This window comes from Sturnira hondurensis, unplaced genomic scaffold, assembly GCF_014824575.4.
Source record: "Sturnira hondurensis isolate 20B ecotype Veracruz unplaced genomic scaffold, ASM1482457v3 Scaffold0006496, whole genome shotgun sequence".
In the NCBI taxonomy this organism is placed as follows: Eukaryota; Metazoa; Chordata; class Mammalia; order Chiroptera; family Phyllostomidae; genus Sturnira; species Sturnira hondurensis.
In genome coordinates, this window is record NW_028079127.1 from 2,760,173 (window position 1) to 2,774,733 (window position 14,561).

The following is a 14,561-nucleotide window of genomic DNA, read 5'->3' on the forward strand; positions in this document are numbered from 1 at the left end:
AGAGAAAGAGGGAGAGAAAGAGAGAGAGAAAAACATTGATTGGTTGCCTCTCACACAAGCTCCAACCAGGGACTGGGCCTGCAGCCCAGGTATGTGCCCTGACCGGGAATTGAACCAGTGATCTTTCACTTTGCAATATGATGCTCAGTCAACTGAGCCATGTTGGTCAGGGCTTCTCCAGGTTTTTAGCTGCCACACAGGAGCGTGGGACCAGTGGGTTCCATGTCTCTGCCCCTCCTACCATCTTGATATGTTTTCTTTGTATCCTTAGTTATAGTACTTCTGTTCAGCTAGATTTCAGGTGGTTTCGAATGTTGATTGTTGTGTAGTTTAGTTGTAAGTTTTATGTAGTTGTGGGAGTGTATGAGTATCACATTTGACTTCACCATCTTCACCTAGCTTAGACTTAAGAGCATAGTCCAAGATGATTGCTATTTATGTTGCAATTATTTGTGCATTTAGAAATCAATGAATATTCTTGATAGGAAATAGTACATTCAGGCTCTAATCTTTTTATGTTTTCCAAGTGATAGCATCCTAGATACTTTGGAATAACTGTTTTTTTTTTCTTTTGGGCTGATCTTGTGACTCTAAGCTATTAATCCTTTAGGTATTTTTAGGAGATAACATAAATTATCCTCATTTTAGATAGTAGAATAGAGGCAGAGAGAAGTGAAAGAATAGAATGTTCTGTCCTCAGTGTACTTGTGACAGTCAGGGAAATGTCCTTTCTTTCTTACAGACTGACTCACTAGAGAACAAAATCCTTAATCTTAGTTATTTGCAAAATGACCCTTAAATCTAATATCATTTCCAGTTTCCTTATGATTATCCTGAAAATGTTTTGTTCTTCTGGGAATGTGTTTTATGGTAAAGACCATTATCAAAAATGGAGATGGCAATCATCTGGCATGGATATTGCCATTGTTCTCTTTTCTTCTCATGGCAGATACTGCTTTTTGGTTGTGGTGCTTTATAATAGAGTCTACATTTGACTTCAGAATCTTTTTCTACATATTGCTCAAATCAGCTACTGCCAGTTAATCACAGGCATGCAAAGCAAAGTTATTCTTCAGTCTTTACACGCTATTTATTAAATTCATTTGTACTAAGAGATTATGAGTTTACTTAAAAATAGAGGATCTATTAAATTTGTGGTCCTATAGCAGACCCCAGTTATATGGGGCTCAGTTTATGCTCTCAACAGGTTTACTTTCTTATGGGTTAAGTAGGCATGCATATAATTGTAATACAGACTTAGCTGTATTGTTGGTATAAAGGGAATAGAAAAGGAAGCAAGATTAATTCTAACTGGAAAGGTTTGTGGATGTAGGGATTTTGGACCTTGAGGGTAGGACCTTCGGTGGTCTTTACAACTTTAGCAAAAGCATAAATGGAAAAATATATAGGATGGATTTGGGGGAATGACAAGCAATGCATTTTGGCTTGAATGTACAATACTGCAAAGGTAGAGTTTAGAACCAGAGAGAAGCTTGATCTCAGTATAAGAGATTTTGAGTTTTATGCAATATTTTGTTGTTCCTGGGCCACCTACAGCTTTTAGTCATTAGAATGATGTGATCAAATCTGTGCCTTAAGAGAATAATTGTTGACAGTTTGAGTAGAAGGGAGATTGAGTCTTTTTTAAAAAATATATTTTATTGATTATGCTATTAGAGTTGTCCCATTTCCCCCACCCCCCTTATTCCCCTCCGTTCTGCACACCTCCTCCCACCCGCATCCCTGCTCTTTAGTTCATGTCCATGGGTCATACATATAAGTTCTTTAGCTTCTGCATTTCTCATACTATTCTTACCCTCCCTCTGTCTATTTTCTACCAACCATTTATGCTATTTATTCCCTGTACCTTTTCCCCCCTCTCCCCCACATTCCCCCACTGATAACCCTCCATGTGATCTCCATTTCTGTGATTCTGTTCCTGTTCTGGTTGTTGGCTTAGGTTTTTTTTTTTTTTAAGGTTCAGTTGTTAATAGCTGTGAGTTTGTTGTCATTTTACTGTTCATATTTTTTATTTTCCTTTTCTTAGACAGGTCCCTTTAACATTTCATATAAGGGCTTAGTGATGATGAACTCCTTTAACTTGACCTTATCTGGGAAGCACTTTATCTGCCCTTCCATTCTAAATGATAGTTTTGCTAGATAGAGTAATCTTGGATTTAGGTTCTTGCCTTTCATGACTTTGAATGCTTCTTTCTAGCTCCTTGTAGCCTGCAATGTTTCTTTTGAGAAATCAGCTGATAGTCTGCTGGGAAATCCTTTGTAGGTAACTGTCTCCTTTTTCTTGCTGCTTTTAAGATTCTCTCCTTCATTTTAATCTTGGCCAATGCACTTATGATGTGCCTTGGCTTGTTCCTCCTTGGGTCCAACTTCTTTGGGACTCTCTGAGCTTCCTGGACTTTGTGAAAGTCTATTTCCTTTGCCAGGTTGAGGAAGTTCTCCTTTATTATTTGTTCAGATAAGTTTTCCACTTGTTGCTCTTCCTCTTCCCCTTCTGGTACCCCTATAATTTGGATGTTGGAACATTTAAAGATGTCCTGTAGGTTCCTAAGCCTCTCCTCATTTTTTTTTAAATTCTTGTTTCTTCATTCTGTTCTGGTTGAATGTTTCTTTTTTCCTTCTGCTCCAAATCATTGGTATGAGTCCCGGTTTTCTTCCTGTCACTCTTGGTTCCCTGTAGATTTTTATTTATTTCACTTAATGCAACCTTCATTGCTGCCAGGGTCTTTTTTTATGCTGTTGAAGTACCAGTGAGTTCTGGAGCATCCCGATTACCAGTGTTTTGAACTGTGCATCTGATAGGTTGGCTACCTCTTCATCTCTTAGTTGTATTTTTTTGGAGCTTTGAACTGTTCTTTCATTTGGGTCATTTCATTTTCGTCCAGGCACTCCCATTATCTGGTAAGGGGTGGAGCTTTAGGTGTTCACCAGGGCAGGACAAATTGCTGGTTGCCATTGGGGAAAGGGCCCAAAAGGGAACACTGCTGTTTGCTCTGCTCTCTGCTGGTTTTCAGTCACTTTCCCCCACCCCCTGCCCCACAACCCACAATCATATTGGGCCCTTCTGGAGCTGATTCATGGGTGGGTGAATTTGTGTACATTTCAGGACCCTGTGGGTCTCTCCAAATAATTCTCCTGTGAGGCTGGGAGTTTTGCCTGCTGCCACCTTGACGCCCACAGGTGTTTTTCATCAGTGGCTTGAGACTTTATTTCCCTGCACTGGAACCGTGGGTTGTGCAGTCTGTCTCTCTCCCTAGTTGTTCCTCCTGGTTTATCTGCATGCCAATGTGGTACCACCCAGTCTGCAAGCTGCTGCCTTGCCTGATTCTCCAGCTGCTGTCTTTCCTCAAGTCTTCTCCACCTGGCTGCCCATCTCTGCCCCTCCTACCAGTCTGGATGAATGTTTCTTCTTTAACTCCTTGGTTGTCGGACTTCCATACAGTTCAATTTTCTGTCAGTTCTGGTTGTCTTTTGTTTTTAAATTTGTTGTTGTCCTTCTTTGGTTGTGCAAGGAGGCACAGTGTGTCTGCCTACACCTCCATCCTGGCTAGAAAAGATTGAGTCTTGATAATGTAGGAAGCCTTTGTAGTAATGCAGAAAGGGAAGGTGAGGGTAAGCACTAGAATTGTGGAATGGAAATAGTGAATTTAGAATCAATTTTAAAGATAAAATTGGTAAGTAAAACATAATTAAACTTAGGTCGAAGTCTGGAGAAAATGAAATGGAATTTGTGAAGTGGAATTATGAAATGGAATGTATTGAGTAAAAAATATTTTTTTACCCAGTATTACTTTATTATGTCCTTTAAATATGTTCTATATAATATTAAACTTAATTTTAAATAATTTTTTGGTTAGATTGAACTGTTAAGTCTTGTTTTGGTATTGAGTAGATGGGTTTTATTTTTAAAATGCAGTTTTTATTTAAAAGTTTTTTAAATGGAAAGAATGTGAACATATGCAAATATATAAATAATAATGATTTAAAGGTAAAAAGTAGCCTCCTTTTACCTAATTTTCACTTCTCTCATAGTAACTACTATTAACAGTTTATTGTGTTTACATATATTTACACACATATATGTGGTATCTGTTTCTATCTATCATCAGTTACTTTTATAAAAATGGGATCCAGTGTACAATTCTCAATGTAGAAAAAAGGAACACATTAATTATGTGTTCCAAAGATACATTCTGTATGTAGCATACAACAAGAAGCAAAAGCGTATGAACTTGAAATTATGCTTATCAATGTTTTAGCATTCTCTCTTACTTTGTAATGATCTATTTATATGAACTTGGTTCTTAAAACCTTTCTGAGTCAGTTTCTGTAAGAGTAATTAAGAAAATATAACACAATTAAAATATTAGACAAGCTTACTTATTTTCTGGGAATTTTGGTAATATTCAATTTATATAACTGCATATTTATCTCTGTAAGCCAGTCAGAACAGAGTTGCTTTATAAGTTTTTGTAATATAATTTATTAGTACTCTTTGTAGTTAGGAAAGCCTTCTATACTCAGAAAGAAAGGTAAAGACCTTCATGAATTATAGACACATAACCATACAAGCACCAAGAAACTTTATCATTTCTATTTTACAATTTTAGCCATGGCTGTAGAGTTAACACAGAAATATAAAACTGGACTTATCCAGATACCAAAAAGCTGTTCTCCTTTCTGTCAGTGTGACATTCTAAATTGACTTGAGCTCAAAACAGGTACACAAAAGAGATAAATGAACAAGTAACTAATGAATCAGATTTTCCGTTTTCTCTCACCCAACACAGAACAGATACATGCCAGGGGCGTCCAACCTTTATGCATCTCTGGGCCAAAATGGAACAAGAAGAGTTGTATTGGGCCTCAACATAAATACACAAGCACTAACAAAAACTGGTGAGCACAAAAATAAAATATTTTAAGTAAATTTATGATTTTGTGTTGGGCTGCATTCAGCCCATGGGCCATGGGTTGAATACCCATGGAACCATTAATTTGTTTATAAAGATTCCTAAATGGCAATCTATATAATCAAATTCACAATCATACACCAAGGGGAATAACTTACCATAAAAAAAAACCCAAAAACTAAAAGGTAAAACAAGACAAAATTAGAAGAGAAGCAAATTAAAATTAGAAAGACAGAGTTAGCAAAGTTCTGTTGCTGTTCTTGATTCACTTCTGGAAGACAAAGACACATCTGGGCTAAAGCTGTGATGTGTACCATTCTGGCAAAGAAATGACCCAGCTCTGAGGGGTGAATCTACTGGGAATCTTGGTGGAATTTCCAAACTGTTAAAAGTTATATTTTAGAAAAGAAAAATTTATGACTTCCATTCAGATATCAAAAGAACACGTTTAAGATTTTGTTTATCTTACTATTTACAAGGCAGTCTGAGAGATATTATAGCTGGTTCAAAGGAGAATGCAAAGAACAGGTATATTTATAGATCAGGAATATTAAAGTGAATTTGCAAATGGATACAAGGCTGGCTTCTTCCAGAGCCGTGGAAGGAAGTCAGCTGTTTAGGACAATTTACTTGCATATCTGTAGACTATAAATATATGCATTACTGTTAATTTTCTATATGTTAACCTCTGTTTTCACAGAGTTGTAAAATAGCCCAATGATAACTCCTGTAGGATTAAATTACCATGGAAGCTTCAGCCATTTCATTGGAAGGGTATCCAGTACTCTCTTGCTTATTCCGAAGTCTTAAAATTTTCTTTACAACATGATTTTTTTCTGCCTTTATTCTTGGAGAATTGTCTTTATTTTTGGTACTTTATTAACTTAGCCTCAATATGTATTTGAATCTATGGTTTAGTTTACTTTTCCTTCTCTTCTGTAGATTTTTTCTCCTTTATTTTAGGGATATTTTCTATTAAGTCTGTGCGCTTTTTCTCTTTACAAAAAACCCACTGGAGATTTCCTCATGTTTTTTTTTTTTTCTTTTCAGACTGGGTTCTTCCTTTGTTTTTCATGCTATAGTCATCATTTGTATATCTCTCCTTCCTTCCACCCCTTTGTTTGTATGTAACCAAACGGCCATTCTGGCTGCCTGCTCCTATGAAAGCCAATACACCAGAAGCAGGTGCTGATGTAAAAAGTGGTTTATTTTTAGGTGCTGGCCACCTGGAAGATGCAGGGCTCATGCCTCAAAGCCCATCTCCACCATTTCAGTGGAGGCACAGGTTTTTACAGGGAGGGAGAGGCGAACAGAACCAACAGATCAAGGAAGGAGGTTGAAAAGGTTTCTGTGTAAAGACTAGCACAGTCCATTCTGATAAGGCTAATATGATGGTCCAGTGTGCATCATCCTGGGCTAGTCATCCTAGGCTAGTCATCCTGGGTTTACATCATCCTGATTTTATGTGATCCTGGCTTCATTCTCAAAGGTCAGTCAGCAAATCTCCCAAAGTTAGGATGCCTGAAGTTGGGAATCTGTATCTTTTGAATTTAGTTCCTAGGATTCTTATACAAACGTGTTCTTCATCTACAAGCTTTTGTCTGTTAGTCAGACTCAGCACTTACGGAAACAATGTCAAAAGAATCCACTGTTACATATACAGTTGAGTGGTGATTACTTTTTATCTTGCTAGGTGCAGGCTTAGACATCTAGACCAGACATTGTATTTGCCCTGTTGTAACGAGTTATTTCCCCAAGCCTTTTTCACCTTAGCTCTGACTGTTTCCTTCTTTTACTGCACCCCCTGAGTACACCTTGTGTTGTTCTCTGTGTTCTCTTTAGTAGAAGGGTAGAAGGTGGTGTTGGGGGAAGAGCTTTTCTGACACCTCAGCCTCTCTGTTTTTCCTGTTTCTTTAGATTTTGTTAAGTGTTCTCACTCCATCCTGTTCAGGGTGTAAATAACATATTTGTAGTAGCAGACTCTTCCCGCAGTTCATAATAGTGCCTTGGAAGTCAACAGGTTCTGGTGGCCACTCTGCCTCAGCTGAGGTTTCAAAGCTTCTGTGCTGAAGATGTTTCCTAGACTTTTCTAGGGCATGCCACATCGGACCGTTCTTTCCAAACTGGAGGATATTCATGAAAACATTCAAGTTTTATTAACCCACCTATTTTTCGCACTACTGCTTCCAGGCCGTGTAATCAGGCTAGGATCCAGACCATTTGCACAGAATCTCACTGTCCACTTTTTAATGTTTAGAGGTACTTAGTTTAAACAGTTTCTTGTTTGACAGTAGCTGGTGGGTTTTTTGCTAAAAAAAAATTACACATGCACACATACACACATATGCATATTTTTTCCTTTTTTAAAAAAAATTATTGGGGACAAGAAGTTTGGTAATTCTGCTTCACCGCCCCATCTTTACTCAAAAGTCTGTATGGTTTCCTAAGTATTACTCTTGACGTAGTTAATAACACATATACACTCTGGAAATTCTCTAAATTCTTAAGGTCAGGGATGACTTTGGAACCAATTTTTAAATTAAAAAAAGTAAAACTAACAAAGACAATATCCTAAAGATACATAACTTTAAAAACATCAGTGACCCTTAAATATGTAGTTTTCCTTTTTTTGCATTTCTTGTGAGTGCTTTAATGCAATTTAACATAATCTCAATGAACATATAGGTTATGACCATATCATATTTCTGTTAATGTTAAGGTAAATATTTTAATATTTCTGTCTCACCTTTTTAATCTCATCATATGACATATCATAATTTACTAAACAGTTAAATAAAGAACACTAATTGTTTCTAGTTTTATGTTCTTATCTATGCATTGAATCTTTTTCTCTTCGTTGTATTACCTTTAAAATAAATTGGAGAGGTTGAGATTAATGGACTACTCAACTTTATTAAATCATTATACTTTTTATTCTAACACTAACTGTAGTGTCTTTTTGGTGCTGTTGTAGTCTTTACCTGTATCCTTCCCATGGCTTGAATTGTGAAAGTTTAAACATGTCGTCTAGGTTTTATAAGATCATGTATGCTTATGAATAAACTGAAAGTCACATGTTCATATTGTTAAAGGACATAATATAGTACCTGATGTGAAAGAATAAGTTGGATTAAAATTAAAATATATGCTACAGAAGTAATTTTTTAAAAATATATTCTTTAGTCTAATTTTATTATTTCTGGATTTTGCTATCATCATTCATAGATCAGGTATATAAAGTGTTTATAAAAATATTCTTTATTCTAACATAAATTACTAATTTAATCATTGCATTCAATATTTAAAAAAAATATTTATCTTTAGAGAAGAAGGGAAGGAGAGAAGGAGAGAAATATCAATGTATGGTTGCCTTTTGTGAGTCCCCTTCTGGGAACTGGCCTACAACCCAGGCATGTGCCCTGACTGGGAATCGAACTGCGATCGTGTGGTTCGCAGGCCTGTGCTCAATCCACTGAGCTACACCAGCCAGCGCTGCATTCAATATTTTTGAGTTCTGTAAGAATCATGAGTAGTGGTGGGGCTTTGTTGCATTTAATATGTAAAAAATGTCCATTCACATTATGTAATAATTTATGTTTGTCCTTATTTAGGGATGTGTAATCTGTTGTTTTTTTTTTCTCCTCAGATTCTGTCGAATTTTAAGAACAAATGTACATTATAGCTCATGGAAGAAAAAACACAAATCAAGACTTTTTTGGGTTCCAAGTTGCCAAAGTATGGAACAAAATCTGTAAGAAGTACACTGCAGCCAATGTCAAGTGGGACACCCGTTAATTTATTAGGAACTTCCAAGAGTAGCAGTGTGAAAAGTTACATCAAAAATAATGGCTCTGATTGTCCATCATCTCATCCATTGAATTGGAGACCTGCAACTAAATACCAACTTAGTGCACAAAGTACCGAAGAGTCTAGTGGTACCCAAAATTCACATGATAAAGTAATTAATCCTGAAAAACATACACCTGCTCAAGGAATGTTTGCTAAAAATGGGATAAAGGGAGGTTTGAAAAGTGTTTCTTTATTCACATCGAAGTTAGCAAAGCCATCCACTATGTTTGTATCATCTACAGAAGGGTTAAAACAAAAGTCTTTGTCTGGACCATCTAATTTGAGTAAATTCACCAAAGGCACTTTATTAGGAAGGACTTCATATTCTTCAATCAGTGCTCCAAAATCACAGCTGAATGGATTTTTTGGAAATCGATTGGCTGGTAGCATACAAAGGCCTAGAGCAAACTCCTGTGCTACCAGAAGCAGTTCTGGAGAAAGTTTAGCACAAGCCCTAGACAATGTTAAATCTCTTACTTGTGAAAAAATGGTAAGGTCACAAAGTTTTTCACATTCCATTCAGAATTCATTCCTTCCACCTTCATCTATAACCAGGTCACATTCCTTCAATAGAGCTGCAGATCTTAGTAAGCCTTATCAGAACCAACAGCTGCCCATTAGAGTGCCTCTGAGGTCAACTGTGCTAACAAGAAATTCCCAGCAGTCAGAAGTACTCAATGGGAATGAACTAGGGTATGAATTGAACAGGCCTTATGCTGCTAGTGGAAAGAAGTTGGCTATACCAAATGGCCCAGGTATAACTTCCACTTTGGGTTATAGGATGGCTCATCCCCCTCTGCTGAAATCTAGTCGATCTCCATTTTCTGGGACTATCACAGTTGATGGTAATAAAAATTCACCTGCTGGCACATATGTAGAGGAAGATACTGCACTTTTGGCTAAGGACAGAGCTACTGACAAGGACCAAGAGCTGATTGAAAATGATAATTATAGAACAGAAAATGGCCAGACCATGAAGCATGATGCTAAAATTAGATACTTGAGTGATGATGTGGATGATATTTCCCTATCTTCTTTGTCATCTTCTGATAAGAATGATTTAAGTGAAGACTTCAGTGATGATTTTATAGATATAGAAGATTCCAACAGAACGCGAATAACTCCAGAGAAAATTTCTCTCAAAGAAGAAAAGGATGAAAATGTACCATCAAAGGATATATTTGATTCCTCCAAGGAAAATGAAAAATCCTTCAGTAAAACTGATGACTGGATAGATATAAGTGTCTCTGGTAAATATTAATATCCTTAAGTTTATATGCTTTCTCCCAGATAATATAACTGAATACATTTACATTAATGTAAATTTACATTTGCATTAATCTTTTATTAATTCCATGATATCAGTTTCATCGAGGGATGAATCTATATAAGATAGTAGTGGGGCAACATTTTTCTTTCTTGTGGCTTTTGCTTCCTGTCCCATTTTTCACTTTAGAATATCAATAAAAACATTCTTCTCCTAAAGTATCTTACCTTTGTTCTTTTTTGACTGTTAAAGTTCTTTGGCTACTCCATTTCCTGGATGTTATTGTTCTAACATCCACCTGTCTGTTTTGCACCTACCAGTTTGTGCTTCTTAATCCTTGCACCTTTCCCCTCCTTTGTTCCTCCCCCTCCTAGCTGATAACCCTTCACAGGATCTCTATATCTGTGGTTCTGTTCCTGTTCTGCTTGTTTGCTTAGTTTGTTACTTGGATTCAATTACTGATAGTTGGGAATTTAATGCCATTTTAATGTTCATAATTTTGACCATCTTCTTTTTCTTATACAATTGCCTTTAGCGTTTCATATAATAATGGCTAGGAGAGGATGAACTCCTTTAGTTTTACCTTGTATGGGAAACACTTTATTTGCCCTTCAATTCTAAATGATGGCTTTGCTGGACAGAGTAATCTAAGTTGTAGGACCTTGCTTTTCATCACTTTGAATACTTCTTGCCAGTCTCTTGCCTGCAAAGTTTCTTTTGAGAAATCAGCTCACAGTCTTATGAGAACTCCCTTGTAGGTAACTCTCTGCTTCTTTCTTGCTGCTTTTAAGATTAGCTTTTTATCATTAACCTTTGGCATTTTAATTATGATGTGTCTTGGTGTGGTCCTTTCTGGGTCCATCTTGTTTGGGACTCTGTGCTTCCTGGACTTGTATGTCTGTTTCCTTTACCAAATTAGGGAAGTTTTTTTTCATTATTTTTTAAAGTAAGTTTTCAATTTCTTGTTCTTCCTCTTCTCCTTCAGGCACCTGTATGATTTGGATGTTGGTGCATTTAAAGATGTCGCAGAGGTTCTTAAGTCTGTTCTCGTTTTTTAAAAATTATTTTTCCTTCCTTCTCTTCTGATTGAATGCTTTTTTCTTCCGTATGTTCCAAATCATTGATTTGATTCTCAGGTTTATCCTCTTCACTGTTGGTTCCCTGTAGATTTTGCTTTATCACACTTAGTGCAGCCTTCATTTTTTCCTGAGTCTTTTTTATGGCATTAATGTACCCAGTGAGTTCCTGGAGCATCCTGATAGCCAAGAGTTTTGAACTGCGCATCTTATTGGTTGCTTATCTCCATTTCATTTAGTTCTTTTTCTGGAGTTTTGTTTTGTTCTTTCACTTGGGTCATGTTTCTTTGTCTCCTCATTTTGGCAGCTTCCTTGTGTTTGTTTCTGTGTATTAGGTAGAGCTGCTACGTTGATTCCTCTTCTTAGTACCCCTGTTAAGTTGTATGGGGTGGAGCCTTAGGTAATCATGAGGGCAGGGCAACCCATGTCTCCACTCTTGCTCTGTGTTTGGGAGGGCTCATGGAGGGGACAGTGCCACTGCCTGGCCTCTGGAGTTTTGTTTGGGAGGAATTTGTCTTCCCACTTGCACTTCACTTTCTTCTCATATGTCACTGGTACCCCTGCAGCTGTTGCCCTGGTGCTGAATCTGAGAGGGGGTGGGTCTGTGTGAATTCTGTGTCCGTTTTGGGCCCTTTAAGAGGACACAGTTTCTTCTGCTTCACCAACCCCCACTGGTTTTTACAGCCAGAAGTTACGGGGATTTATCTTCTTGGTGCTGAGACCCTGGGCTGGATGGTCTGTTCTGGAATCCCTCACTCCTAAAGTATTCCTCCTATTTTTTATCCACAACACGTGGGTGTGAGACTGCCTATTCTCATCTCTGCACCACATTTCCACACCTCTCTGTGCCTCTCCAAGTCTCTGCCTCTTGTACCCATCTGGATGAATGTGGCTTCTTTAAATCCTTAGTTGTCTGACTTCCACATAGCTCAATTTTATGACAATTCCCGGGGATATTTGTTTTGTAGTGTAGCTATATTTCTTGCTATAGTTGTTCATGGAGGCAAGTCATGTTACCTGTACCTCCATCTTGATCAGAAGTCTGGCATACCATTTTAAACTATCTCTTTTCTTAGGATAGTAGATCATTGCTCTTTTTTAGGAGTAACACTATACCAAAAGATAAATGAGCAGTTATGTTTAATCTAATGAATTTTCTTATCCTAGGAAATTTTATTTTTTTTAACAAAAGACTTAGATTTCTTTCTAGAGCAATCTTTATATAGTTAATACTTTTGGAAGAGCTTAATTTTTTTAATTAAGGAAAGTGAGATAGCATATGTTAAACATTTCCTCTTATTCTTGGTTTTCTTAGCACTAGGTGCCCCAGAAAATTTATATTTGTGCTTATATAACCTGAAAGAAGAACAAACTGAAGGGATTGGATAAAGGCATGTGGCCTGGTCAAGGCACTGGGCCATACCTGGAGATGTGTATAACCCCTGACTGTGTGAGAGTGTTCTAGTTAGGAGTGTTTGCCAGAACAACTTTTTTCCTTATAAGGAGGCAACTGTGAGGAATAATATACACAGAGGAAGGAGTTTCCTGGCTAGTGCTTAAATATAAGTATCTTAGAAAATATTAAAGGAATATTAGGCTTTACTTACATTTCTAGAAATGTTACAGAAGTGAAAGATGACCCAGTGAATTTTCTTTATATCTATTGAGAAACATTTCAGTAGGTGAAATACCTTTGGATTTATTTATGGTTTAGAAGTTAGAAAATGCTACAGGTGTGAATGCTTTATACTAAACTTTTTGCTATAATATATCGAATTATTATAATATAAAAACATAATTTGTATTTTTGGAACCTGAAAAATAGTTATATTTTGTGAATTAATAACTTTCTCTTTCTCTTTTTAAAAAAACAATCGAAGACAGGAGTGAATGTACGAAACATAATTCTGGGAATAACTTGATTTCACCAGATACAGACTACAGAGTTGGTTCTTCATTTGAACTCTCTCCATCTGATAGCTCTGATGGAACATACATGTGGGATGAAGAGGGCTTGGAGCCCATTGGAAATGTCCACCCAGTTGGGAGCTATGAGTCCTCTGAAATGAACAGCATAGTATGTATGGAATTCTATATTCTTTTGGAATGATTTGTTTGCCTTACTGCAGCAGGGGTGTGATACCTTTTGACATCTCTGGGCCACTCTGGAAGAAGTCTTCTTCTGGGCCACATATTAAATACATTGTGACATGTAATCACAAAAAAATCTCATAATGTTTTAAGTAAATTTACATATTTGTCTTAGGCTGCTTTCATAGCCATCCTGAGCAGGATGCAGCCTGCAGGCTGCAGGTTGCACACTCCTGCTAGAGAGACTTGTGATATTGATTGGATTATTTTTAAGTTAGTGAACTAACTAGCTCTCCTAGTTTGAGAATGGAAATTTATATCCATTAAGGGTCTACAAAACATCTGGTCTTAATACACAGTCAAGTGTGTATTTGTGTCACATGGTGTGGTTAAATAAGTGTAGTCTTATACATACATTTGTAATACGTACATATATACTTAGAGACATTTGTATTCTGTTAAGCTAGGCTAATGGTTCTCAAAGTAGAGGGAAGGGCAATGTCAAGAGACATTTTTGGTTGTCACATTGAGGGGTGCTATTGGTAAATAAAGGGCAAACACCAGGAATGCTGCTTAATGTCCTGTAATGCACAGGACAGCACACAGAGCAAAGAAGTATCGAGCTCAAGATGTCAGTAGTACTACATTTGAGAAACCCTGGCTTAAGCTAGGCTTGGTGACATTGTGCCAACTCTGAGGAGCTTACTTAACAGAATAGAACATTTTTTATTCTTACAAAGTTTATTGTAGTTATGAACAACTCTCTAGAGCAGCCTCTTAAGTGTTCTAAGCTGTTTTACCTTGAGACTTTACCATCTTGTCACTGTGGTAGAGGAAGAGTGCAAGTCTCAAACATGCAATTACTAGCTTTGGCCTGCAGATGGCGCATGGAACTTGCACGTACAGCTTATGACCCACACTAATGTTATGTACTTCTTATGTACTAAGCAATTTTCCCATGTGCTTGGAAGGCAAGGAAACCAAATATGGGTGAGTACTAGAAAACCTGCCATGCATATTTATTTATACATGTGTATTTTAAGAAATGTTGCAAGTAATGTATATGATATGCCATATGTTTAAAGTGTACTTGGTGTGTAAAGTGACTCTTGTACTTATTTATTATAAAATCATATAAAATATGATTTTTTAGTAGGTGTATGGAAAATTGGTAGGCTTTGTGGATATATTAAATTTTAAGTGGATTTCAGGCAATGTAACTTTTTTATACTCATATAAACCTGTAACTTGGAAAAAATAACCATTGTTACCAAAGGTTCATTAAGTTGCACAAACATAGAGAGGTTACAGATTTAATTCAAAGAGAGTATCTCTATCCTATTAGAT

The 14,561-nt window shown here is 36.8% G+C and overlaps 1 protein-coding gene across 6 annotated transcripts in view; it reads left to right on the forward strand.

Moving 5' to 3' along the window:
• Positions 1–14,561, forward strand: part of CCSER2 (coiled-coil serine rich protein 2) — a 220,742-nt gene that overhangs the window by 42,505 nt on the left and 163,676 nt on the right. For 4 of the 6 annotated variants that reach the window (XM_037049363.1, XM_037049368.1, XM_037049367.1 and 1 more), the window contains exons 2-3: positions 8,578–10,030; positions 13,004–13,200. In XM_037049363.1, the coding sequence (XP_036905258.1) occupies positions 8,617–10,030; positions 13,004–13,200 (1,611 nt within the window). In that variant the 5' untranslated portion in view covers positions 8,578–8,616. Of the gene's footprint in view, positions 1–4,796; positions 4,918–8,577; positions 10,031–13,003; positions 13,201–14,561 lie in introns of those variants that run through there. The other 2 variants (XM_037049364.1, XM_037049366.1) reach the window with 2 other exon arrangements.